Consider the following 25190-nt stretch of genomic DNA (forward strand, 5'->3'; position numbering starts at 1 on the left):
CATTAGTATCTCTGTGTGTTACTTACTCATGCTACATCACATTTCAGCTTCCCTCAGTCTTTCAGAATTTAAACCATGGCTGTTTATGGGCATACTACACTGCCTACTTCTCCGGGGACACCTCCTTGTCACGGGGGAGAAGCTTACGTGCCCTCATGAGGTTGAGAGCTATGCTGGAGGTGCTGCCAGTAGGGACTCCCATGCCAGAGAGGTCTCAGCTGAAGGGTCAGACAAAGTGGGTCCATGGGCAGGATGGGCTCGCTAGCCGTCTGGCAACCATCCTAGGAGAAGGACAACTCCAACCCCAAACCCGGGCAGATGGAGCTCGTTTAGCCCTGTAAGGCCATCCATCTAAGAAAAGGATACTCTAACCAAACCTACGTCCTGAGGTATTCGCTGCCACCATCCAAGCTCACTAGGCCGTGGCAGATGAACCTTAGGAGTAAAGGGTGGGCCAGTTCTGCACACGCTGTGCCTCACCTAAAAAATCCATTGCGCAGGCTTGAAGGGTTCACCCACATTGCAAAGCCCTGTAGCGCTTGCAGCAAGCGTGGGTAGTGCCCTTCTCAAATCTTCGTTCGCGAAGCCTGGCCATGACGATGATGATGATGACACTGCCTACACCATAGAAGAACTTACACAAGCTCTTTCTATAGTAAAAGGGGTGGAAATCTATATATCCATGTATAATACTTGCTCTCTAAATCTTGACAAGGATACTTGTGTCTGGGGCCTTCGGTTGTCCTAGGAACTGTACTTCCTTCTCTTGCCATGGATACAAAAAAGGAAGGGACCCCCAAGATCCTCTTGTACCATTATGGACTGGGAAGGTGACATCAGTTCCGCTCACTCGCAGGTAGACAGGCTAGTTGGTGGCTGTCACTAAAACAAAGGATTTCTGGTCATGGTGATGAGCTATGTGAATCACCTTTGACAGACTGGGGGAGACATTACAAAGCTGAATCTATCTCGAAGACTAAAGAACGATGAGTCTTGTTTTCTCTCAGCAGCGATCGGAGCTGAGTATTAGAGCCCTCTAGTGAGGTTTCTAGGAGTGGATCCTCGCCTGCAGTCCGTGGGGCCGAAGGAGTCGCTTTCCTTTCTAGGGGGGAACCGAAATTCCCTCTCGAGCTGCAGGGGGCGGCCGGCGGTTTGCTCCCCTTTAGTAAAAGCGCCCCACGGGAGCGCTGGCTCACCTACACCGCCGCCACTTGAGCGGTGCCCCGAGACCCCTCGGGCACTGCCGCTGCGTGGAGGGGGCCTGTGCTCGACTCCCCACCCCCGCGGAGGGGATCGTGCACCCACAGAGCGGCAGGACTACGGCCGAGCCCCCGAAGCTGTCAGCTGCCTGGAGAGGGAAGGCTGAGGGAAAGGAGGGAAGCCTGATCCTAAAAATACTCCACGGTCAAATCTCCGTGAGCCAGGGATGGAGATGGTAACAGAAATGCCTTGAATCAGTAGGAACAGTGAACAATCTTCGTGCTTTCCTCATCATCTTGGAATAATCAGCGGAATTAACTGAGGTCGAGGAAACAGGCTCTTGGGTTAGTTGTGGGAGTCTGTGAGAATAGGGGGCAGCCATTAAAAGAAACCTGATCGCTATTCATCAACTCGGAAGAGGGGAAGGAGGAGGGGAAAAAAAAGACCTTCGTGGCTGGAGCTCTTACCAACCTGATCTATCTCTGATCAAGAAGATCTCTGGAAACAAGAAGTTTACAAATATTGTCAAATTGATGCTTGTAGTGTGATTTAAGTTGTCAAACCCGCGGAAGCCCACCAGAAGTTTAGATTCAATACCCTGCATTTCTGGCTAGTTATTGCCAATCCCCTAAGGCAGAAACCTCTCTCTCTTTCCTTATTTTAACCATATGTGCCTTTTGTTGTTGTTGTCTTGTCTGTAAGCTGTACACTGTCTGCTGAAAGAGACCCCTTCTGCCACAGAGCATCTGAGACAGTCCCGGCAGCCGGGAGCGGCGCGGGGACTGCGTGGGCACCGGCCCGGGCCCCCCTCGTTCCCCTCCCCGGTCCGCCCCCCAGCCGGCTGTGCCCTTTGCAGGATCTGAGCTTGGCTGTGGGTCGTGGAGGAAGGATACCCCAAATAAATATCGATAAGGAGAGGAACGGCCGGAGAGGTGCTGATAGCAGAAGTGAGTGAAAACTCAGCCCCTCACCCGAGATTGAGAAGGGGTAATATAAAAATAATCAGGACCGGCCACATTAGTCGGTTGCGGGGGCTATCCTGTTTCGTGGGGAGCGCAGGAGGTTACAGAGCCTTGAGCTAGGGACAGTGCCGCCCCCGGAGTCCCATTTCACCGAGAGACGGCCGAGAGGCGGGGGCAGAAAGGTTCACCAAGGCCAACTCAGTCACGTCGCATCAGACCCCCATCTCCTAATTAATACATTTCTTTCGAAGATGTTATTCGAGCATCTCAGGTCCAGCTGGCGGGGAAACAGCTTCCTGATAGAGAGGAGAGGCTGAGCTGCCGGCGCAGAGAGCGGGGAAACTTCCTGGGGCAGAGGCTCCGCTCCTGCCGGTGCCCAGCCGTGTCTCCCCAATCCACAGCACCCCGCTCCCCGCCCCGCAGCCCAACAACGTTCTCTTTCAAGTGGATTTTGTTAGCATAATCGAGTTACGCGCTACATATCTGAAATCCTTGACCAGTCCCCTTGAGAAATGGGTCATTGGGCGCAGCAAACGCTTTGCATTACTTCTTTCGCCCCTAATCAGGGAACAAGTAATTGTTGTTTGTCTTAATTCAGTTATGTGCTGTGATCCTCTGCCGTGCTTCCCTTTTACATTCGGGACGGGATCTCAGTGCCATCTCTGATGGGATACACTCAGGGTTGTTTTGTTTTGTTTTGTTTTTTAAAAAAGAAAAAATAAATAAAAGAGCGAATAAATAAAGGGAGGACGGGAGGAACAACCCGCGTATCGGGGTTACAAAACTGCCTTCGGGAATCCCGGGCGAGTTTTGGTCGCCTGAAGGAGCCGTAGTCGGGGAAATTCGCCGAGCCCCTGGGATGAGGGGTGTGGGGCACGTAGGGCTGGTATCCTGGCAAAGGTCGCTATGATTCATTAATAAACCCCACCAACCTAGCGGGAGTAGCAGCTTAATTGCGGCAGGCCTTCAGTCTCGGTAAATCCCACCGGTTTTAAGGGGAAAGCATTTTGCAGCCCCGCCAAAAAGGAAAGAAAAACATTAAAAACAGACAAACAAACAAAAACAAAAACGAAAACTTGGAACTGTCTGTCATTTTGGTTGCTCTCGCTGCAGTCCTCGCCATCTGCGAGGAAAATGTGTTTCTTTCTGGCACGTGAAGGTGGCGGGGTTTATCATTTGTTCGCTATCCCTGCCGATAAGCGCGCTGTCGGAGGCTCTCCCTGCCCTGCCCACGCGGGGAGCCGACGGCGACCGGCAGGAGCGCACCTGTCCACAGCCCTGGGAGAGCGGGTGATGGGCTTGTCCCTAACGGACCGAGGGGCTGAGCGGCTCGGTAAAAAGAGTAAGGGGCTCTGCAGAGGCAGTAGTCGTGAGGGCAGTCGGAAAGGTGCAGGGCAGGAGTTTGGGTGAATCGGCTCCTGTCTTTAATGGTGTCTTTAACAGCAACAATGCGGGCCTGGAACCCCCCGTACAGGCTGCTATCTCCGAGAAAACGGTGGAGACACAGCCGAGAAGGTGATTTCCAGATAACTGCAGCGCTACCTTGGCACTCACTTGTGGACACGAAGCAGTTACGTGCAAGGAAAGGCTCCTCTGCAAAGGCACAGCCGCCTTCAGCCCATTCCTCAGACAGTCTGTGTCCCGCTTAATAAAAGAAAAATTGCAATAAAAAGGTCTTTTTAATTCATTCATATTTCACGATAATGTTGACACTGAGGGTCTCTCAGGCTCCTGCGTGTGCGGCAGTGACTGCTCGGAGGAGTGAAGCTCCTACCCAGTGGGCCCTCGGCAAAGTGACAGCCGGGACCAGCCACAAGCTTGAGTCGTCTCAGATAAAACTTTCCACGGCAGCTAAACAGGAGAGAGCCGGCAACAGCCAGGTGAAACGACCCCACCGGACCACGGGCAAACGTGAGTAGGCGATTCGTGCCTCCTTCTCTGAAATGTAACGGCAGTGAACGAGCTTCTTGGCGAAGATCAAAAAGTGCTCCTCTCCTCGTCGCCTGTTTCCCTCGCCAGGCTCTACAATGTGATTCGTCCCGTGCCGCGGCTTTGCAGATAGTCTCTGCTCTGTATACTTCCATGTATAGGAAAATTTTTTCTTTCCAGAAAGTAAAAAGCAGTTATACCGAATTTGGATCCAGATGTCACTAATTTGCAATTGCTCTAGGATGCAAGCTGATACAGGGTGCCCGGGAAGGGGGTAGCCCTGCCTCTGCCCAGCTCTCTGGGAAGTGAACTTACGTTACATGCAAGCTGCAGACTGGCTAAGGCAGTCTAAAGTGAAAGCGCCTACACAGGAGCTGGCGTGTATATCCTGTACTCACATTTTAGGGTGATAAGAAGACTCTCAGATCTAAATCCACGCAACAGGTTTTGACACCTCCTTCCAGCTAGGGCGAACAGTTGCTCCTGTTCAGATTCAACCACTGTGGTTGTGAGATGGAAGAGAGAAAGAGAAGTCAGGTATATCCCTAATAAGCTTGAGGCGACCGAGCATGGTCACAGGGAGGCGGGAGACACAACTCAGACCTCTCTAGCACTTTTCTCTATTTTCACGGTCTCACTCCATGCGGGAAGGAGCAGAAGTCACACGGTGTGTGTACGCAGAGGTCGGGGTTGGAGAAGGGATTTGTGTTTCTCTCCCGTTTCTGCTCAGAGTAACATTTTAAGAGGCTCAGTTGTCCTGTCCCGTCACTGTGCGCTACGGCTGCGAACTATCCAGCCGCTTAGGTTGTCTAGGAACCTCTGGAATCGGGATGCTTTCGTTTACAAAGTACAGTTTGAATCCTGCAGAGATCAGTTGGAATAGAGGCACTAAACAGTCGAGAGTTCATTTTGTAAAAGGGACGAAGGGAAATTCATGCAAAGGGGCTTTACGGACCCATCACGAAGGTTCCCGATTTTGTTTTAAACGAATTTGAGCTGTTTCTTTCTCGCCCTGAAAAATAAGCCTTTATTTTGGGTCCCTGGGTGATCCAGGGAGGGAACCTCCCGCTTGTCACTGTTTTCTTATGACAGCACTCGGGAAAAGCCCGGATGGACAGGTAGGAGGACACACAGCTTTCCCAGTGGAATGCACTCGGGAAAGTACAGACATACCCCGTCGATAAGCACGGGCGTCCGGACATGCTGGAAGTTGGACGCAGGCTGATCCGCTGCCCCCCTACCCCTCCCTCTTCCTCCTCCGCCTCCTGCCTCCCTCCTTCTCCACATTTCCCCTGGCCGCAGCCCTGGCGTGGCTCCTCGCCGGGAGTCGCCGCCGCCGGGAGCTGCCGGGCTGCGCGCCGCCGCCCCAGCCTCGCCTTCCCCCGGGACGGCCGGTGCGCCCGCTCGGGCTGGCACAGAGGCTCCGTCCATCGGCCGCGGAGGCTCAGGCTGCGAGACGGGAAGCCGCAGTCCGGTCTCTTGTGACTTCGCTAAATCCCTGACGCGCCGGGGCGGCTAAAAAGGTACTGTGGCAGGAACCCACAATTCAGAGACCTCTCCTGTCAGGGCTGCAAATGGCGTAGAAAGAGCTTGTGGGATTAATTATTATTTCTCCGCAAAAGGGGAACATTACAGGCCAGGGAAACTGCCTTGAGTTTGTGGCTGAGAGGCTCCTCCCGAGTGCTCTCACCTGGGCAAGTCCCGGCGGCAGCCTCCGCCCCGGCCGTCCCGTCCAGCCGCGCAGCCCGTGAGCCGCTCTCGAGGAGGCACCGCTACTCCCTTCACCCGCTCATCGCATCCGCTCCCTTGACCTTCCAGCTGCACAACCTCTCTCTCCTTTTCAATTTGTGTAGACCGAAAGGGACGGGAAAGGATACGGGTTCCTGCCCCCAGAGTCAGTAAACTTAAGATACGGTGTGTAATGGGCACGCGTGGGTGATAAGGGTCCGTTTAATCAAGCGAAGTGCCTCTGACTTTTACACTTCTACGTGTTCCTCTCCTGAATGAAACGTTCCGACACCCTCTTGAAAATCAAGTACATATAAATGTCCAGTGATCACAAATACCAGTGCCCTGCACGCCGGAGAGTGGTAGGGAACTGCCAGAGGTTCATGGAGAAGCAATCCTTCTCCGGCCCCATATCACCGTGCCTTCTCCTCCTGGGCAGGTAAGAGCAGCTTGTAATGGGATCCCAGGTCACGAACAGGGTCTCCATTGTACATGAGAGGCCCCTTCCCTATAAAACTCTCCGACAGTGGTTACTGGGCGCTGGGGAGGGGAGCTAAGCGAACGCATTTAGAAAGAAATTTTTCTGCAAGGGCCAGAGTCCGGTTTTTCTCTCTCCCGCAGCCGCGGGTGCCGGGGACGGCAGAGCCCGCGGTCAGGAGCGGCAGGGTCGGGACGGGACTGCGGGATCCAGACGGGGCGGCGGCTCCGTCCCGCCGCGCCTCAGAGCCCTGCGGCGAGAAACAGGGGCCCAGGCTCCGCGCTCCGGCGCTCCCCCTCTCCCCCGACGGGCGCCTGCAGCGTCAATCACGGCGGAAATTTCTCTCTCGCTAGCTAATATCTCAGCTCTCAGGGCCGCCTCTGAGTGGATCTGAGCAATCTGTCAACCCAGCCGGGGAGCCACCTCAAAACAGATCGGGTTACCCCTGATTGACAGCGTCACCATGGCAAATAATTTGACTAAAACTATTGTCTTCTCCTGGCAGTCCCCGGGTCAGATAACCGGACCAATCACAGAGCGGATAATCACTTTTCATGCCAGCTTAGAATAATATTATTTAAAAAAAAAAAAAAAGGAGAGAGAGGGAGAGAGAGAGAGAGAGAGAGAAAGAAAGGGGGGAAAACTCCGAGAGGGAGAGGAGCGAGGGAGTAGGGCTTTACCACTATATTATGTGGGATCTGGCGGTGGGGGGTGGGGGGGAAGCAGGGAGATCCCAAACCGGCGGCCGAGGGGGGTGGGGGTGTGAGAGTCGCGGCCGCTGCGAGCGCTGCAGATAGGAGACAAAAGAGGCACGAAGTTACTCTCGCAACTTGGACTTACAAAAAGAAGGCGGCGGCCAGGGAGAAAAGCCGCCCGCGCTCAGGCTCTCGAGACTTTTTTTCGTCGCTCTTCGCCTTTTTTCCCCGGCTCCCGCGACCGCCCCGGGGCCGGACGCCGCCGATGGCCGCGGCCCCCCGCGCCCGGCCGTGACGCCCGAGCGGGCCCCGCCGGGCGCCGCCGCCCCGGGGCCGGCCCCGCATGCCGGGCGCTGCCTGCCGCCTCGCGCCGCTTCCCTCTATGTGGCCATAGGGCGCGCGGCGGGGCAGGGCTCACCATGTCGATGCTCCCGACTTTTGGCTTCACTCAAGAGCAAGTGGCCTGCGTCTGTGAGGTGCTCCAGCAAGGCGGCAACATCGAGCGACTGGGGCGGTTCCTCTGGTCCCTCCCTGCCTGCGAGCACCTCCACAAGAACGAGAGCGTTCTGAAGGCCAAGGCGGTGGTGGCTTTCCACCGGGGCAACTTCCGCGAGCTCTACAAGATCCTAGAGAGTCACCAATTCTCGGCGCATAACCACCCCAAGCTGCAGCAGCTCTGGCTGAAGGCGCACTACATCGAGGCGGAGAAGCTGCGGGGGCGACCCCTAGGGGCGGTGGGCAAGTACCGGGTGCGCCGCAAGTTCCCTCTGCCCCGCTCCATCTGGGACGGCGAGGAAACCAGCTACTGCTTCAAGGAGAAGAGCCGCAGCGTCCTCCGCGAGTGGTACGCCCACAACCCCTATCCGTCCCCACGCGAGAAGCGGGAACTGGCCGAGGCCACCGGTCTCACCACCACACAGGTCAGCAACTGGTTCAAGAACCGCCGGCAGCGGGACCGCGCCGCCGAGGCCAAGGAAAGGTACGGCTCCCTACGGCTTCCCCAGTGCCCGCTGCTCCCCGACCCTGCCGCTCGCCCCGCGCGTCCCGCTCTGCCCCTACCCTGTCTGCGGGAGGCCCGCCGGGAGGGGACGTGCTCTCCGTGGCAGGGGCGCCCAGAGAACCAGACGCGAACGAGCTGGGCTCTCGGCGAGGGCGTCCGTCAGCCTAAAGTAGACCTGAGAAAGGCGGCCAATACACCTTCTCCGCCGACAGCCCACTCACTCCCCTCACAGCCAGCGCGGCGGCCCCAGGAGAGTCCTTGCTGCCGGGGACTCTTCCCATGGCCGGCGGCGGCTCCCGGTTAAGCAGCGCGGCCGTCTCCTCCACGCCGCAACCCGGTGTGGAGCCCAGCCGGGCACCGTAGCTGGAGGTGCGTGTGCGGGTCCACGGCCCATCGGAAGAGGTCGGCGGCGGCGGGGCCCAAGGGCAAGGGCTGCGCGTCCCGCACAGCTCAGAGTGTGTCCTTGAGCGTTACCTCAGTGCAGAAAGGGAAAGTCGGGGGGCAGTCAGGAACGCGTAGGTCTGAACGGTGTTAGTAAATATGAGCTCTCCAGTCGTCTCCTGGAGCGCAGCGGGTCAAGGATTGAGCAGAGCAACTTCTTGCCTGGCTCATGACATTGCAGTTCTTATTCCCTACTTAGTAAGGTGCTCATGAACGCATGTCAATAGGTGTATGTGCTTACGACGAACATGATTCTGCAACTGTGCTTTTCACGTTAAATGAAGTGAAGGGGCCATGAATCGCCGCGCAGAGGTTAATGTCTACATCCTCGACTATTCTGTATGACTGAAAACTCAGCAGCAGTCCCTGTGCCTTAGGAAGTTCGAAGAAGTAAAAAGTGTTCTCTAACTGCATTCACTAGTTCACTGAATTGCTCTGTTTGTACGAAACTTATCGTATGACCTGCGCGGTTAATTAACGGACCAGAAATCTCCTGTAGATCCGTGCCTCGGAGGAAACTTCCATCTTTCGAGACTCTCTGCCTACCGTGTGTTGGAAACGGGCAGCGCCGCGACAGCGCAGCTGTTCAGCCCGGCAGGGTCGGGCACAGATTTGCTCTATTCATTTCCCGAAGTGGTGCTAGCGCTTTAATTTTACTTCAAATCCTCACAAGTGTTGGTTTTACGAGATGTTAGAGATCCTTTTTATTGCTGATAGCAGGGAATCACCTTCAAATAGCCAAAGGAAATGAAAGTTACACTTATTCCATGTCTTTTTCTTTTTTCTTTTTTTTTCCCCTGAGGAATCAAATTTTAAAAGTCTCCAGAGACAAATAAGATTTTTGACATTGAAACATACACTCAACCTAATATTACACTCCAGGCGTTGGAAAACAGACCGTTCATGGGATTGCCATTTACTCAAGGAAACTTGTTCAAACAGAGCTTTCTTGTCTATTTTTATTTTTTTGGCACTAAGTGTCTCCAGCCACATCCTGCAGTCCTCAGTGAGGAAAAACCGTCAGTGCAAGGGTTTAACTTCTCTCGACCAAATCCTGCAGGATAGGGCCTCTCTGCCAAATGGCGTGTTTCAAAACTTCCGCAAAAGCTTTTAAATAGACTTACATTGACTTCAGTATTTCAGGCAGGACTGTGTCTGAAGTATGTCTACGAGGGCTACATCTAAAGGCCGCGTAAGCCTTAACGGGAGGGCCGTCCCGACCCCATCTTGCTCTTCTCATTTCGAAGAAAAACCCAACAGAAAAATAGATATATAAATATATATCTACAAGGGCTTGGCCAGCCTCCAGCAATTTCTCGGTATTTACCCGGTGATGAATTTCGAAATTACCTCCTGCCTTTCGGAGCCTTTGTCGGCGGTGCCGACTGTCCGCGCCGCGGAGGCGTGCAAGGGGCCATCCTGGCTGCGCCCACGGCCGCCAGAGTAGGGACGGAGCTGTAGGGGCGGGCGTGCGGAGCATTTCCCGAGAGGGCCAGGGAACTCAGCGAGTTAATTCTGTTCCCTTGCCTTATCTTCCTTATTGGGCTATGTTTTGAGCTTAAAGCTCAGGGCGAGGCGCGAAAAAACCACTTCCAGTTACTTAAGCAAAAGACTTTCCCTCCTGATGTGTGCCCTGGAGGCTGTTCTGCTGCACGGAGCCATCCTGCCTGCAACTCGCCTGGCTTTGGCCTTCCCAGGAGAAATTGCGACCGAATTTCTCTTCAGGTTCTAGAGCAGTTTTAAAGTCAAAAAGTCTGGGTTTTTTCTTTTTTTATTTTCTGAATGTCTTCCTCCCTTCCCTTCTGCCACCCCTCCTGCTGTGCAAACCTTTTGGACTTAGAAAATTGCGTTTTGGCAAAGTGACACTTTTCACTGGGCTAGTGGGAGAATCTGTTTACAAGCTCAGCGGACCTTAGACCTTAGTGCCAGATGAAGAGACCTTGGAGGTTTGCAGAGTTTTTAAACCTACTGTTTTTGCACTCCCCTCCACTCTGCTGATCCCCGCAGCCAGCTCCCCACCGCCCCCGCTCCCGCGGTGTGCGCCCCGGAGAGACTGCCACACGGTGATTTCCCTCCCTCTTTTGTGTTTCCTATAGGGAAAACAACGAGAATTCCAACTCCAACAGCCACAACCCGCTCTCGGCGTCAATGAACGGGAATAAGACAGTTTTGGGGAGCTCAGAGGACGAGAAGACGCCGTCAGGGACCCCGGATCACACCTCCTCCAGCCCCGCGCTGCTGCTCAGCTCCAATCCCGGGCTGCAGCCCCTGCACGGCCTGGGTCACCCCCAGGGCCCCAGCGCCATCCCCGTGCCCAGCGCCGATCCCATGCACCACCACAGCTTGCAGGACTCCATCCTCAACCCCATGTCATCTAACCTGGTCGATCTGGGCTCTTAAAACAGTGTACACGCTCCCTCCTTCGCACCAGCCCTCCTTTACTCTATTTTTTTCTTTTTTTTCTTTCTTTTTCACCCCCACCCCTTAATCTTACCAAGGACTTTAAAAGCGATTACAAACACCTTAGGGAATGTGTTGTGCCCTTTGGCAGCAGGCTGGCTGCAGGTTTGCAAGGCAGCGGACTCAACTGTGGGCAGTGATGTTGTGAAAAGCCTTAAGGGCTGTTTACAGGTGGTCTCAGGCGTACTGGACAGGAGCTGTGATTTTCACTGCAGGCTGTAAGGGGCGTCGGTTTAGTAGCTCTTTCCAGCCTTAATTTCACGAATCTCTCAGTGGTGTCATTCGATCAGGCCGGTCTGTGTGGGAAGAGGCACATTGCATTTTTTTTTTTTAGAAAGGGGGCTGGAGAGGAAAGTGGAAGGCAAGGCTAGTGTTGCCATGCCCGTTTGGACGTTACACATTTCTCCCATTATTCTAATTGTAGTTATATATCTGTGGCAGGTGTACGATGTACAATTTCAACTAAGAATACAAAAGTTGTAGTCAAGTTATAGCAGCAACACGCGCTCTAGGCAGACTCTGTAATCTTCTTGTAGCTGATGCTATGCAGAGACACAGCTTCTTTGGCCTTGTCCATGTGGTGCTTTCGCCATTTGCTGGGTGGAAAAGGAAGTGATAGCCCGGCTTCGGCCCGGAGGAAAGCAGGGACAGAATTCTTCCCTCGGTGTGTAACGTGGGCAGGAGCTGGCTTTAAAAAGAAAAGAGGAATTGCTGCTCAAGTTTAGACCTAAACGACAGTATCAACCGCAAGACACTCACCTTAGTTTTGTTTCTTGTTTATATTATGTGAATACATTCTTTGGAAAATATTTCTGCTTTTATTTTATAATAAAAATTAGAAATCTAAGTCGGCGTATGGTTACTTTACTCGCCCTCGGGGTGTTTTGGGGCTCAGTCAATGAGCGGAGCAGAGCAGAACGGGCGTCCTGGTAGAGATGCCGGGCGAGACGATGTTGGGCATTCAGACCTCTGCAACCTGCCCCATTTGGGGTGACACGCGGAGCAGCTCCCGGGCACGTTGGTTTGGGGAAGCGGCATGCCCCCGTGGGAGGTGAAGTCGTCCTGCGGGAGAGGGGAACTGAAGAGACCGGGAAGGACGGGTGGTGCGGACCTTAAGGGAAAGGTAGAGGTCGCCCACCTTCTCCACCGAGGGCACGGCCTGGCAGCCTGCGAGCTTTTCCGTCCGGTGTTAGCTGGCCCCGGCAGAAAGCCTCTCCCCGCTCCACCCTCTCCCCACCTCGCTTCAAGGGTGGGTGGGCAAACCGGACCCTGCTCCGCGGTCCAGCACTGCTATGCTGCAAACGCCTTTCCAAGCGCCAGCAGGAGTGATGCTGGGAAAGGGATTTCTCTATTCTTCTCCTTATTCTTTCTTTCTTTTAAATTTTCTTTTCTGTAAGCACCATGTGGCAAAAGAGACTGGCGAGTTGCTTGCCAATTTGCCCCATTAAAAGATAAGAACTCAGAGTGATTTCAATGCAAGTTTGCACCGTCGCTGCCATCTCTTTGCTATAAACCGAATGTGTTGCAACATCTACTTAAAATCTTCCTCAGAGTTTGCAAAGGATTTTATACTTTCCTTTTTCTTTCTTTCCCTTTTCTTATTTAAAATTATTTTCTTGTGAAAAATAAACCGAGGAAACGATATGGCTTCAAGCGGGATAGAAATATGTGTAGTTCAGCAAAGATTGTGTCCGGGTTTCAGACGCTGGCTGAAATTTCAATCAGTGGGAGTACTGTGCGGGCAATGTCCTAATTTGACATAATCTGGGCTGGATTAGCGCCTCTGTGCGTTTGTGGGTGTCCGCTAAAAGCACGTTTCTCCGAGGTCCCGTTAAAAGTCTAGAGAAGGGAATGCAGGGATGTCAGTAACGCGGAGATTCGGCCTCCAGAAAAAAAACTCGCCCTTACTAGCGGCTATAAATCCAGGGTTCTCGTTATGCTGGTGCAGCGGGGTATGGCGTTATATCAGAGACTATGTGGTATATTCAGATTTATGGTTCCTCTGTTCCTGCTCTTTGGGGTGATTTTTTCAGCAGTGGAGATGATGTGGCTGCTGCCTGTGCTGTGGGAGCATACCAGCGTGGCCCTGCGTGCTTTAGGGTCTAAATACCAGATCCTGTTATTTCCGTTGAGAGGTAACTAATAATTTTAGCTATGAATTTTAATTCTTTGAAAATAAATATTTTGCAAGTAGAGGAACCACTGCTTCCTAGAGCTACAGAAGATCTCTGCTCCCTGTAAAATAACACACACAGCTGTGTAATATTGCAAAGAATGAATTAATTGGCTAGTTAACTATTTTGTATTTTTATAGACAGAAATTAGTTTGGGAAGGATAACAGAATGTCTGGGTTAATAAAACACGGCTCTAAAGCTGAAATAAAGCCTTAAGTCTTTGCCTGCTGGAGAATGAAAAAATGAGAAAGAGTGAAGCCAAGATGGAGAATATTTAAAAAGCCAATATGAAAACAGGATGGGGTTTACGTGGTTAATAAAAGGTCATATTGCACACAGGAAGGAGAATTCGATCGCGGAAAGCAAATGAAGGGCTGACATAGTGAGAAAGGCCCTATGAAGGAATGGGATCTGTGAAAAATCATGTAAATTTCAGTGAGGATCACTTATACACAGAGAAATTAAGAAAGAGCTAGTTGCTGAAGCCAATTAAAGACGTCTAGAAACAGCAATTATTCAGTAAGGAAAAAAATCTACAGGTCAATCCGGCATAAAGGGTGCATACATCTCAAAGCCCCAGTGATGGGACGTGTGTAATGCTGCCTCAAAACCCGTACATGTTCAGACTCATTGTATCGGACCGTACTTGCCTTAGTACTGATGTTTGGTAAATTAGCCCAAATCCCTCCGATTTTCCACGCACAAAAAAAGTTCCAGATAGAGGAATATGCCGAAACTGACGTGACTAATCCTTGGTTTTAGACAGATTAGTTATGATTCACTAGCATTAGGGTACATGGGGCATATCTCATCTCAGGGTTAGTTGTTTCTGGTAACCTCATGGGTTTGGGGGCTTGAATAAAAAGGTGGTTCGGTTTGAAAATCCCCCTGACTATCATCGGACTGAGGCCAGGGTGCGGCGGGCAAACCGCATGGTGAAGCCCCTATAGTTTGCACAAGTTGGGGAAGAACTGTCCAACTTGGTGTTGGCTGTCTCTCTCGTGTACACACACAGACACACACACACATCACATCCCTAGACATACGTACACGTTCACATATATGTATATTTGTGTATACAATATATATATGGGAGCAGTATTTGCCCTCAGGCTAAAACCTTACGAAATTACATAATGTATTCAGCATTTACGGCCTTCAGACTTGTAAGTGGAGTAATTCCTTTAGCGAGCAGGGAGCTGAATATTTACGTGTACAGATTTTTTTTCTGCTGTATTTACTATATGAGTGTTCACCGACCCGGTGATGCAGTGAAGAGAGTTATGAGAGAAATAGCTCATTTGAGACAGAAAACTTTTTGTCTGTCCTGACAAGGTGCAACTCGTCAACCTGACGGGGAAATACTGATGGACGCGATGGGAGAGCATCCCGACAGGCTACTGGAGATGTGGCAGAGTTTCTGACGCTTTTCTGGATACAGAATGCAAGTTTGTTGGAGTAAGAGCCTTTTCTGTGGGTAGGGGAGTGTATGCTAGAGCTTGCTGGTTAAACGCCTTCCATCCACGAGCCCTTGCAAGCTCTCAGGGGCAAACAGGACTCCCTCTGAGAAACACAGTTACGTCTCATTTACAAGGTTGTGTGGCTGCTTTTTCCTTTGGACAGTATAAGCCATTTTTCAGGCACTAGACATGATCTACACCAGAGAAGTTGCCCACTTGGCATATTTTTTGTGGGCTACCCTGGATAAAGCTAATTTGCCTCTTCTCCACGGAACTAGCACATCAGTTTGGGCCTAACTAAAGCCTCAATGTGTGCTTGAGGGGGGCTGCTGCAGCCCCGGAACAAAAAGCCTTGGGAGTGCTCCTGCCTGCTCAGCGATGTTTGTGTAAGGCACTGGGGCTCCTGTTACCAGACCCGGAAACAAAATCTCTTGCCTTCTTTAGGAGAAACAAATGCAGCCCGGTATGCGCAGGCTTTTGCCTTGAACAAACCCTCACTTGAGCATGACAAATAATGCAGGGGAGTGGTGATGAAAACACTGGGCATTGGCCCTTACTGCAAAGTTCTTTAACTTCCGCTGCTTAGTGGATCAAAATGCTGCTGCTAAGGCAGCCAAGGAAAATAAACTGAAGGGAACTTTCAGTGCTTCAGTACACAAGGAAAAGGTGAGGGTTTTGTCTGAAGGAGAGTAACTCTGGGATTTGGAAAGGATACATAAATCTCGGAGCTGGGGTGCGGGATCAGCTTCTTCCCATTTTGCTGCGTGGAGCAGTGCTCAAAGCTTCCACTCCAAGCATCGAGGAAGTGGCTTCTTGCTCGGGAAGAAGGTTCATCTCCTTCCCAGTAAAATAAACCGGAGGCAGGAGCTGTTAATCAGCGACTTTTCCTCCCGGGTTTAAGTAAGAACTCTCAATCTCGAGTTCTAAATATTAAATCCTCCTTTATCCGGAGTCCCGTTGTGTCGCAGAGCTGGTCCCGCTCCGCACCCCAGGGCATCAGGAGGCAGCGTCTGCCGAGCGGGTTGTCAGGCTTGCTGGTCGACAGAGCACCTCCAGCCCAAGCCTTAAAACCGTGTAGTTTATGAAAAAAAAAAAAAAAAAACAACAAACAAAAATAAAAAAGTCATTAAAAAAGCAACCCCCTCAAGCCCTCAGACAAAACAAAACCAAAAAACAATCAGACACACTGAAATAAATTTGGACTCCACCAAAAGTCGGGGACAGAGAGGCTTGTTTAGAGGGAGTTAAGGTGGATGGACTGCTAAAATGTTGTATCTGCAAACACTGCTGGTAAGGAAAGGATGGTAGGAGAGAAGAGATCACTTGGAAGGATGAAAATCGCACATGTGCTTCTGATGACCCCATTAGATGAGAAGTCCTTCAGGAAATACATATTTAAAACAGACAGGAAAAGCAAACATGCCTTTTATAGACTTGCCTGTCCCGCCATGAAAAATGCAGTACTCAGTACGGTGCGTGTGTACCCAGGGAATGGATGGGAGGAAGGGGGAGTAGATTTTGTAAAGAATCCGATGAAAGCTACCTTCGTCAGGAATATTCATTTGCGCTGCCCTGCTCTCCAAAAATAGTGCAGCGTGAAAACCCAGGGCAGCAGTTAGAACTAACCCATGTGAGACGGACATCTGAGTCTGAAAATTGTCAGGAGCTCGCCTGGATGTCACCCCAGGCAAGACTGGCTGGCAACAAGGAGGAAGAAAAAACCTCAGTGTGTGAAGAGTTAGAAAGCAGGACTTTATATACCCTATAGATTGCTACAAAATGTTGGACAAAGTCCAGTGAATCATATTGGAAAAGCGATTTCTAGACGTGCAGGAGTTTGGTTCTGGGCAGAGGTACTCCCAACTGCATCATTCCAAACCTTGAGTTTAGATGTAGCTGTGCTGGAGGTCTGGGAATAGAGAAGAGAACTTGATCAGAGAGCACTTCAGCAGTAAAGGTTTCATCGATCGTCTCACACACACCCCGAACATCCTGTCCACGGAGCCGAACATAGCACAGTCAGGTTCCGAGAGGACACCTGGTCCTGCTCCTCGCTTTCCTTTGCTTTCCTTCCCACCTCATCCGTAAGGTGGGCATTTGTTGCCTCTGCTGCAGGGCCTGGCTTTTTCCAGGTGTTTTGGAAACCCCGGTGCAGGTGCCCGTGGGGAAGTGGCCACCTCGGCAGCGGGCGAACCCACGCCTCGCGGGGACGCGCAGCCCTTCGCAAGGAGGTGGCGAGAGTGAGCGTCCAGTCAGTCACCCACCAGTGAGACAGCTCTGCCGGCACACCTGGCGGTACTGCCGTGGGAGTGGCAGGTGACTGGACACCGCCGGTTTAGTGGGATGCGTTTGATGGAAAGAAGCTAAATATCGTTCCCCCTGTTGTCACCGGAGAGCTGTGTGATGGGAGAAAGCATTACCGAAAACTGAGCTAGTGACATCCCCGGGGGAGACCTATCCCGACAACCGAGCGGGACCGATCTGAGACCCCTCGTCCATTTACTCCGGCGCCGTAGAACCAAGCGGCCGTCGGGGGTCGTCTGTGCGCCGGCAGCCGGAGCCGCCCCGACTTCGGGAACCGGCTGTTTATCACCGTCGGGGCACTCACGGCAGGCGGGGAACCTGTGCCCTGCAGCACTGTCCTACCGGCCCGCTACTATCTGCCGCCCACCACAAAGTCAGGGGAGTGGAGCAAGGGCAAGACCTCTCCTGGGCACAGGGGCTGCTGGAGCAGGGGCACGGGGCTCCCAAGCTGCTGTGGAGCCAGGAACGGGTGGGTTTCTCCCCGTACCCATGAGCCAAGTAGCTGCTTGGGGCGAGGATTCACAGCTCAACGCACCGTGCAGCCAGCGAGGCCGCGGCTGGAGCTGGGGAAGGGAGTGGACATTGAAAAACTAAGAAACAGCTTGGGACATCGTTCTTAAGAGCATGCCGAGCGCACATACAACAAAAACATCAGTAACTGGAAAATCAGAACTGTTTGGAAACCTTCCGGAACCAAACAAAACCAGACGTGGGGCAGGGCGGTGTTGGCAGTGCTGCGCGGGACGCAGAGCCGGGCGCCCCAAGAGTGGTTGCGGAGAGAGCGGCATGGGATTTGGCTTCGTCCCTGAGCAGTTTACCTCGCTTCTTTCCCGGATTAGGAGGGCCGAAGGTGGACGATCTCACCTCACTGGCGCTTTTAGCAGAAATCAAGGGGAAGCGGAGACACTGCCTGACACCAAGCTCTGATGCTGCGGGTGTATGTGAATTTGGGCTCTGTCTCGCTGAGTGTGCCCAGGCAATACATTCTCCCTTACCTATAGGTGCTGCATCTCCCTCACTGTTCGGTGGCTTTGCAGAGTGGTTTTGGAAAAAACGTAGACCCTTTTTAGCTTAGAGAGGTTTTGTTTTTCGGGGGGGGGGTTGGTTTTGCTTTTTTTTTTTTTCGGGCGAGGCCGCCACAGCCAAAGTGACTGTACTTACCACCTACACGGTATTACTTTGAGATGAGATGGTTATTACTGCCAGTCTTCGAGATGTCGTCTCCGCCGAGGATCTCCGGAGGTGGAGGGCGGCTAGTTGCTCTCCCATAGTTACTCTAAATCGGGTGTGTTTATTATCTCGACTACTGCCGGCTTGGAAGTGGCCACAGAAACCAGCCTCTCCCTCTGCATTGCCCCACTGGGGCACAACGAGGAGCTCAAGTCCGGGGGCGCAAGTTCCCAGCCTGCCTTTCACCCTGTCACCCTTCGAGGCCATGAATTGCCCTGCGGTTGGCCCCGACGGTTGCATTTCGGGGCACTCCCAGCGCCCGGAAAGCGCCTGTCAGCGCCCCGACTCCCCCTCCCATGATTCGGCGCTGCTTATATGGGCTCTCTGGAGCCGGGGCAGCCCTGAGAGACGCAGAGAGCGTCTGCGGTATTAGTATGAAGGAAGGCTTAAGCCTGCTGCCTACCCGCTCCCTTGGCATGCGCTGCCATTTCGATGGTATCTCCCCTTTGGAGGTATTTTATGGCTGAGGGAAATCTAATCCGGTGAAGAGAAAGGAAGAGAATACTGTTGGCATTGAATGAACTCGGTGCGGTAATTTTCGGGCAAATGTGCTAGTTTCCATGCCAAAGCAAAGTGTTTTCTCGTCGGGTCTGCTCATACTCTGAAGGGAGGCGAAGACACCATTTAAGAAATCCATCTGGTTGCAAATCATACATTTAATCTCTCAGCTGGAATGATTTAATGGATCAGTATCGAGTAACAGTCCTGGAAAAGTAGCCTCCTAAAAAAACAGAGATAAATCCTGATTGAATAATAGTAAATGAAAACCGTGGATTACAGTGACTGGAGGACAGTATTTTCTTTGCAATTCTCTAAAGATGCCGCCTCAGAGGGGCAAATCGACCCAGCAAAGCCCCGTGTGCCATTTTAATGTTTGCGGGTGCAGGTCCCGGCAGCTGCTGTGCCCCTGCTTAACCCGCCTTGGTGCAGGTTCTTCCCTCATTCCTCAAGCCCTGGACACCTCCTGGAACGGCTTGTCTGCTGTGTAAGCAGCAGGGACAAGCTGTATCTCCGTGCTTCGTGTCCTGGCGAACGCTAACGTGCCTGGGCCCAGAGGCGGGTCTGGGGCGGGGGGAATCGGCGGGTGCACCGGGAGGGTTCCCCCAAGGGGGCACCGTCAGCCCAGAGCCACAGCGGTGGTCTTGTAACCCACCCGTCTGCCAAGGGCCTCGCTGGGATTTTTCTTTTTCCAGCAGGGAAAATGCAAAGGCGGGGGAAGGAACTATTAACGCCGTGAAAAGAGATATTTTCCCTCGACGTGGGAAAACAGGAGAATATAACCTCTGCCGTTTTGGGATGTGTGAGATACAGGAGCGTTACCGGGATGGTAGGGGAAGACGTGAGGCGCTGGGGCCGCCCGTAGCCCCGCGCTGCCGCAGCCCGCTGCCGGTGGGACCCGCGGGTGTCGCTGACGCGGAAGGGGCGACTCCACGGCCAGAGCTCCGGGGGCTTTTTTAAGCCTCCTGTTGTCGCAGCTTTAACAGGGATCCAGCATCTCTGGCTAAGCCGTCAATTAAGGCAGGATGACGTCCGGGAGTGTAAAAGCACTTGACTCGCCACCCGCGACCGAGGAGAAGGTCATTACCGCGCCTAATTAAAAGCAGTTCCTCGGCGAGGCAGGTGCTTCCCTTGCAGCGGCCCCCGGGAGCAGAGCGGGAGGGCCTTCTCCAGCCCCTCCGTGCCCCCGCTCGGGCCTCGGGGGCGGTCTGCCAAGTGGAGCCACGGCCGCAAACACCAAAAGCCCCGGGGAGCACACCCCCGCACCTCACTCTGCCCTGAGAGCTGGGCGAGGGAAGGAAAAGGACGAGTCGTCAGCACACGCGTGGCCGCTCCACACACACCCGTGGGGGCTATCCCCGAGTATTCCCGTCTTCCACCGCCGCCTGGCGAGTGCCAGGGTCCCGACGGAGCTGCCCTTCTCGGTCCCGCGGTGGCGTGGGGCTGGAGGGTTTTTTGTTTTGGTTTTTTGTTTGTTTGGGTTTATTTATTTATTTATTTTTAAATCATCCTCTTCGTCGCTCGGAAGAGCAAGAGTTTGAGGTGAAGAGGTAGGTTTGCTTTCACGTTTCCCGATGTTTCGTGCTACCGACCGTGAGGCATTGTCGGTGAGCTTCGCTGCGGGGACTGTGATAGGTACACCTCGGCGGGTAAGGGGCATACGCTTTTGCTTTATGTTACTTTACTCGGGACAGAGATGAGAAGGTGGTGAGGGTAGTGCGGGAGGGGACGCCTCTCGGCTGGGCCGCCCGGCCGGGTCCAGCAGCATCGCCCTTATAAGGAATGTAATTCAAGGGCGAGTATCATCAGCACGGCCCTAGCACATTTTTGTCATTAAATGTACTCGAGTCGTAATAGTTGTTTATATTTACAGGGCATTCTTGGACGCAAATCATATACTCAAATCAACCCTAGATGAATGTGGAGCCGGTGAAAGTCAGTTCTTCCCGAGGACAGTTTTGGTGACAAGGGCAGCTCGGGTCAAAGAGAGTTTATTTTGGTGTCACCTATTTATAGAGATGGGAAACCTAAAAGAAGTCAAAGAAACGGGGCATAGAAAAAAATCTCAGAAAATGTTGCGAATCTCAATCTATTTTTTATTTGTTCACATAATTGTGAACGCAGTCTCAGCCTCTTTCTAAAAATATTACTGTATGCATATACTGCATATTAATCTAAATCTGAATTTAAATGACTACTCCATTCCAAAAGGCCTTTCCAAAACTTTTCAACCATTTCAATATCCTAAGATGTTTTTACTTAGAGAAGTTGTCAAAATTCTAATTTCTTTTTCTGCAGGCAATATGGATTTTGACAAACAGATATTTTATGTTTCCTATTAATACTCTTCATATTGTCTTAAAATTTATTAGTATAGGCTTTTGAAAAAATCTCCACTTGCCTGGTCTGATGAAATTGTAGTTACTGACACTCAGCTCATTTCTGTAAGAAAAGCTAAATAAAACAGCTGTTCTGAAAAGTGATCATCTGCACTAACCAGAAAGCAGTTGATTTTAATACTGAAGGAATAAAAAGTGCTATTTAACATGTTACTTTCAATCTTTATGATTACTTTTCCTATTAAGTGATTTATGTACAGCAGACATGTAAGCAGATATGTGTACAATTTCTATTTAGGTACAATATGCTTTAAAACATAGGTTCAAGAGTGTTTTATGTTATCAATAACAGTACCGCTCCAGAAGTTCAAATAATAAATTATTTCTAAAGCTTTTGAAAAGGATTTGTGTCTTTTCCTTGATTTGTTTTTCAGCCAAGAGCTAAAGCTTGGCCCTGTTCTTTTTGAAGACAGTGGCAAAGTTCCCACCTACACCCCAAGGAGCTGTGAAGTCAGTCAGAGTTTTTCCATGGACTTTGGATCAAGCCCATAGCATGAGTCAATTTAAGAAGTGATTAATACTCTCTCATAGAAATGCACATTGCATTTGCTTAGATAACTGGGTCTCGAGGATTTTTTCCACCACCATATTCTAGGATCCTAGATGAAGAAATTCTTTAGTAAAAATTTCCTTGAAATATGTTCAGCTGTCCCTGCCCTGACCAAGTTCTCACCTCCAGTTTGTGACTTGCTGTAGGTGGTACCATCATATGAAAAAACATTGTTTTTCTCACTGTTCACCTTCTGACCTGTCTTCCCCATAATTCTCCAGCAAATATATCCTTTTTTGTGAGAAGGAAATGCAGGGAATCAGTGGAACACCAACAGCAGAACCAGATGCAGGGATGACACAAAAAGAAAGTCCCACTCTCCTCATTCTTCATTTCTGGCACTAACTACTCTACTTTCCTCACTCTGCAATCTTCTCAACATCCTTTCAATGAATATACCCCAGGATAAGCTTTAAGGCCCTCCCCTACTTATAGAAAAGTCATCCCTTGCCGTTCACCACCCACTGAAAGGAAAAGGTCAGAGTCTCTTTGGACTCAGTCTCTTTGGAAGAGCAGGCTGTTTGGGTAGATTCTGGCAACAAAAATAGCTGACTTTGACTGAATCATCTACTACAAGAGCCTCCAAGGACAACAATGCCTGCAGCCTTGCACCCAGCACCAGGCAGGGATTGGCACTCCATGGAGGATGATTGGGCCCTTCCTGCAGCTTGGCCACCCTTGGGTGCCCTCCAGCAGCTGGTGCAAGTTTGTATCTGCCATACCTATCTCCCTCTTCTTAGCTAGCATCAGCAGGAGAGAAAGGTGAGCCCCTTGATGCATTTCAGGCTTGCTGTCAATCTGCACTACGTAGTTTGGCTGGACCCCAGAGCCCGCCTGGGAATCTTCAGATCACATCTGTGTTTGATTACATCTGTTTGGACCATCTGTTTATGTCTATCTGTGGCATTATAAAGGAATCTCCAAGGCCTGTTCTGTTATGTCATGCAGAAATGAAATTGTGTCAGTGAGTCAGCACTGCAGCACAGTTAGTGACCCAGCAACTGGCGGAGCAGACTTGAGTGTGCAAGCAGAGCCCAGTGAGGAGCTGAAATGAGGCAACATGAAGGTCCAAATGAGTGGCTGGGTTTTATCCACCAATGCCAGACCATGGATCCACTGCCACCAGCACTCACTGACATTTCATCCACAAAATCTGGTTGTGTTTGTGTGTATCCAGAAGAGACATTGGCATAAGTATGATTCTTCATTTCTTGCCAATCCCTACTCTTCAAGGAGTGAATAAAGCTGGGTAGGTTGGAAGAGTTTGGACAACATTTGTCTATATTTCCTAAATATAGACTTGGAAACCTGTGATTGCTGGTCCCAATGCTTCCCATTTAGGTGTAAACCACCAGCACTGCCATCTCCAGCTGGTATAGAAGTACTGGTTGGGGAAGGCTAGAGGGGACGCAGTGAGGACAGAAGCCAGATAGAGATGATAGCACCTGGCATTTATTTACGACATAGTAGCAATTAATCTTGACTTTTAACTTTGTGGCAACTGTGTCTAGTCTCTGGTAATATTAAACCAGAAACAAAATCACTGCTTGACATATAAGCAGATCAGTGACATTGATATTTCATCAATTTTCCTCTGTCATTTACAAACAAGTAAGTTTCATCCAATTTAAATAGTGGGAGGAAGGCAATGTTGCTTTTCATCTGTGGTTGTGCTGAAGTGGTGGATTTGCCAATCAGGGATCTAAATGACAATGCTTTTTTTTTTCTTTTTGCTTTTTTTTTTTTTAAGAAAGGATAAAGGGACAATGTATTACTTGGAACCTACACTCAATACCTCAAAACAGATGAGTATGCTAATTTGACTGTCCATTACAAAGTGAATATCAGCACAAGGAACACCCAGCATGGCCTATATGCTTGAGGATACTGGTACAGCTACAAGAACCTGTAAGTAAAAGCAGCATAAGCATCTTACAGCTGAGTAATCTGGCCCAGGAAACTGGGTAACAAGTGTGGAAATCTAAACTACTGACAGCCCAGTGTTAACTCAAACACCTTTTGAGACTCATTTGTAAATCAAAACTCTTGGTAAAAAGAGCCTTATAAATTTCCTGAGTATCTGAGAAACACAGGTGGAACTGTCACTGCCACATTTTATCATGTCCTGCACAAAGTCTATCCTCCTTTGCCTGTGAAGTGTAGCTTTCTCCATTGAGACTGGCACTACTGTGACCTCTGAAGAATGCTGCTATTGATTACACTGCTTTGTTTTCTCACATTGCAAAGCCATAAACCTGTGTTTTACCCTTCACTACCATCAGCATTCTCTATCAACATACAGTGATAGTTCAGGTTTTGTGATCTGATAGGACATAACATAGTGTACGGTAAACATTTCATGAGAGCCATTCTCCCAGAATTCCCAATCACATCACCAAGGCAATGATGATTGTGGCAGAGTTTCACTGGCAGAATACTGTCAGTCAATTACTGGTTCTGTGATGACAAAATCTTGCAGGGGATCTACATGGTCTCTAATAGGTGCTCATTTCCTTTTATCTACTGATAGATTTATTTCTCCTGGAAATAAATATGAACTTTAGGGGAAATACTGTTTTGCCACTCTCATTTTGTTGCATGGAGTTCACAGATTAAAGTCCCCTGTTTTAAATTTATACTTTACCTTTCAGTGTCATCACTGACAGAACAGTCCACCTCCAAAATTGGACAGGAGGCACCTATAAAGAGCTATAGAAAAAATAGTGTCCAGTACTTGGATTGTGAGTCTTGTTCACACTGTCTTTAGAATTGTCTAGGTGTCTGTTCTATGCACACAGGATGATATATTACAGTTCTCTGCCTTTAATAGGGAAGACACACATCCTGATTTGTGCCTGTCAAAGGATAAATCCCCTTAAATACATCTTATGTTTTATGCAGTGTTTTACATATACATACCCATCTCTTTTCTGTTAAATCTCAGACTGCTTCTGTTGATCTTCCCCAAAGTTTTGCCAGTTTGTCCTTACTGTCCAAATAACACTGTCCCAAATTTAACATGACATGGCAGTGGAGTGGGATCACATGAGAGCTGTTGCAACTCTATGACATAAACAAACACGTTGATCAGTTACCGTACCTTGGACACAGCATTGTAGTGAAGGAGGATATCTACTCTGGCATTCACTAACTTGCCTCAGTTTTACTATCGATTAGTTACTTTCCATAGACATCTTCATGTTGTGTTTTTTTCACCAAAGAAAGTCTTATTTGAACAAATATTCATAATCTCAAACGTAATTTCTACCTATATTTTAATGTCTTTGGATTTCTTTGCTTCATTCTAAATTCAACAATATTTTCTAACCCAGTGTCATTTGAAAGTGTCAGTGATATATATTGTATTTCTTCTGAACATTAATGAAGATGTCAAAAATTATGTAAAATATTGCTCTCAATAAATATTTCTTTCCTGATTTGATACATTACAATTAACCTCGACGCTTTTTTTTTTTCAGAGTCATTCAGGCACCTTTCTAATTTCATGCATGCTCGCAGGAATTTAAAATTGATTTCCAGGTAAGCTTTCCCTATGAAACAATCTAATAAAATGCATATATATTTAACATACCTCTTTCAACATCCAGTTTTGTGATTACATAGGAAAATAAATTACTAATTTTACTCATCAGGATTCTTTCTTGACAGCCCTGATGCAAT

The 25190-nt window shown here is 50.2% G+C and overlaps 1 protein-coding gene across 1 annotated transcript; it reads left to right on the forward strand.

Annotated features, from left to right (window-relative positions):
• The first annotated feature begins 7080 nt into the window (after window positions 1-7080).
• On the forward strand, window positions 7081-11734 carry SIX2 (SIX homeobox 2). The gene is made up of 2 exons (XM_071548038.1): window positions 7081-7971; window positions 10530-11734. Exons 1-2 carry the CDS (start codon window positions 7412-7414, stop codon window positions 10831-10833), a joined length of 864 nt encoding a protein of 287 aa, XP_071404139.1. The 5' UTR covers window positions 7081-7411; the 3' UTR covers window positions 10834-11734.
• Window positions 11735-25190: the final 13456 nt, after the last annotated feature.

This window comes from Pithys albifrons, chromosome 2 (assembly GCF_047495875.1).
Source record: "Pithys albifrons albifrons isolate INPA30051 chromosome 2, PitAlb_v1, whole genome shotgun sequence".
NCBI lineage: Eukaryota > Metazoa > Chordata > Aves > Passeriformes > Thamnophilidae > Pithys > Pithys albifrons.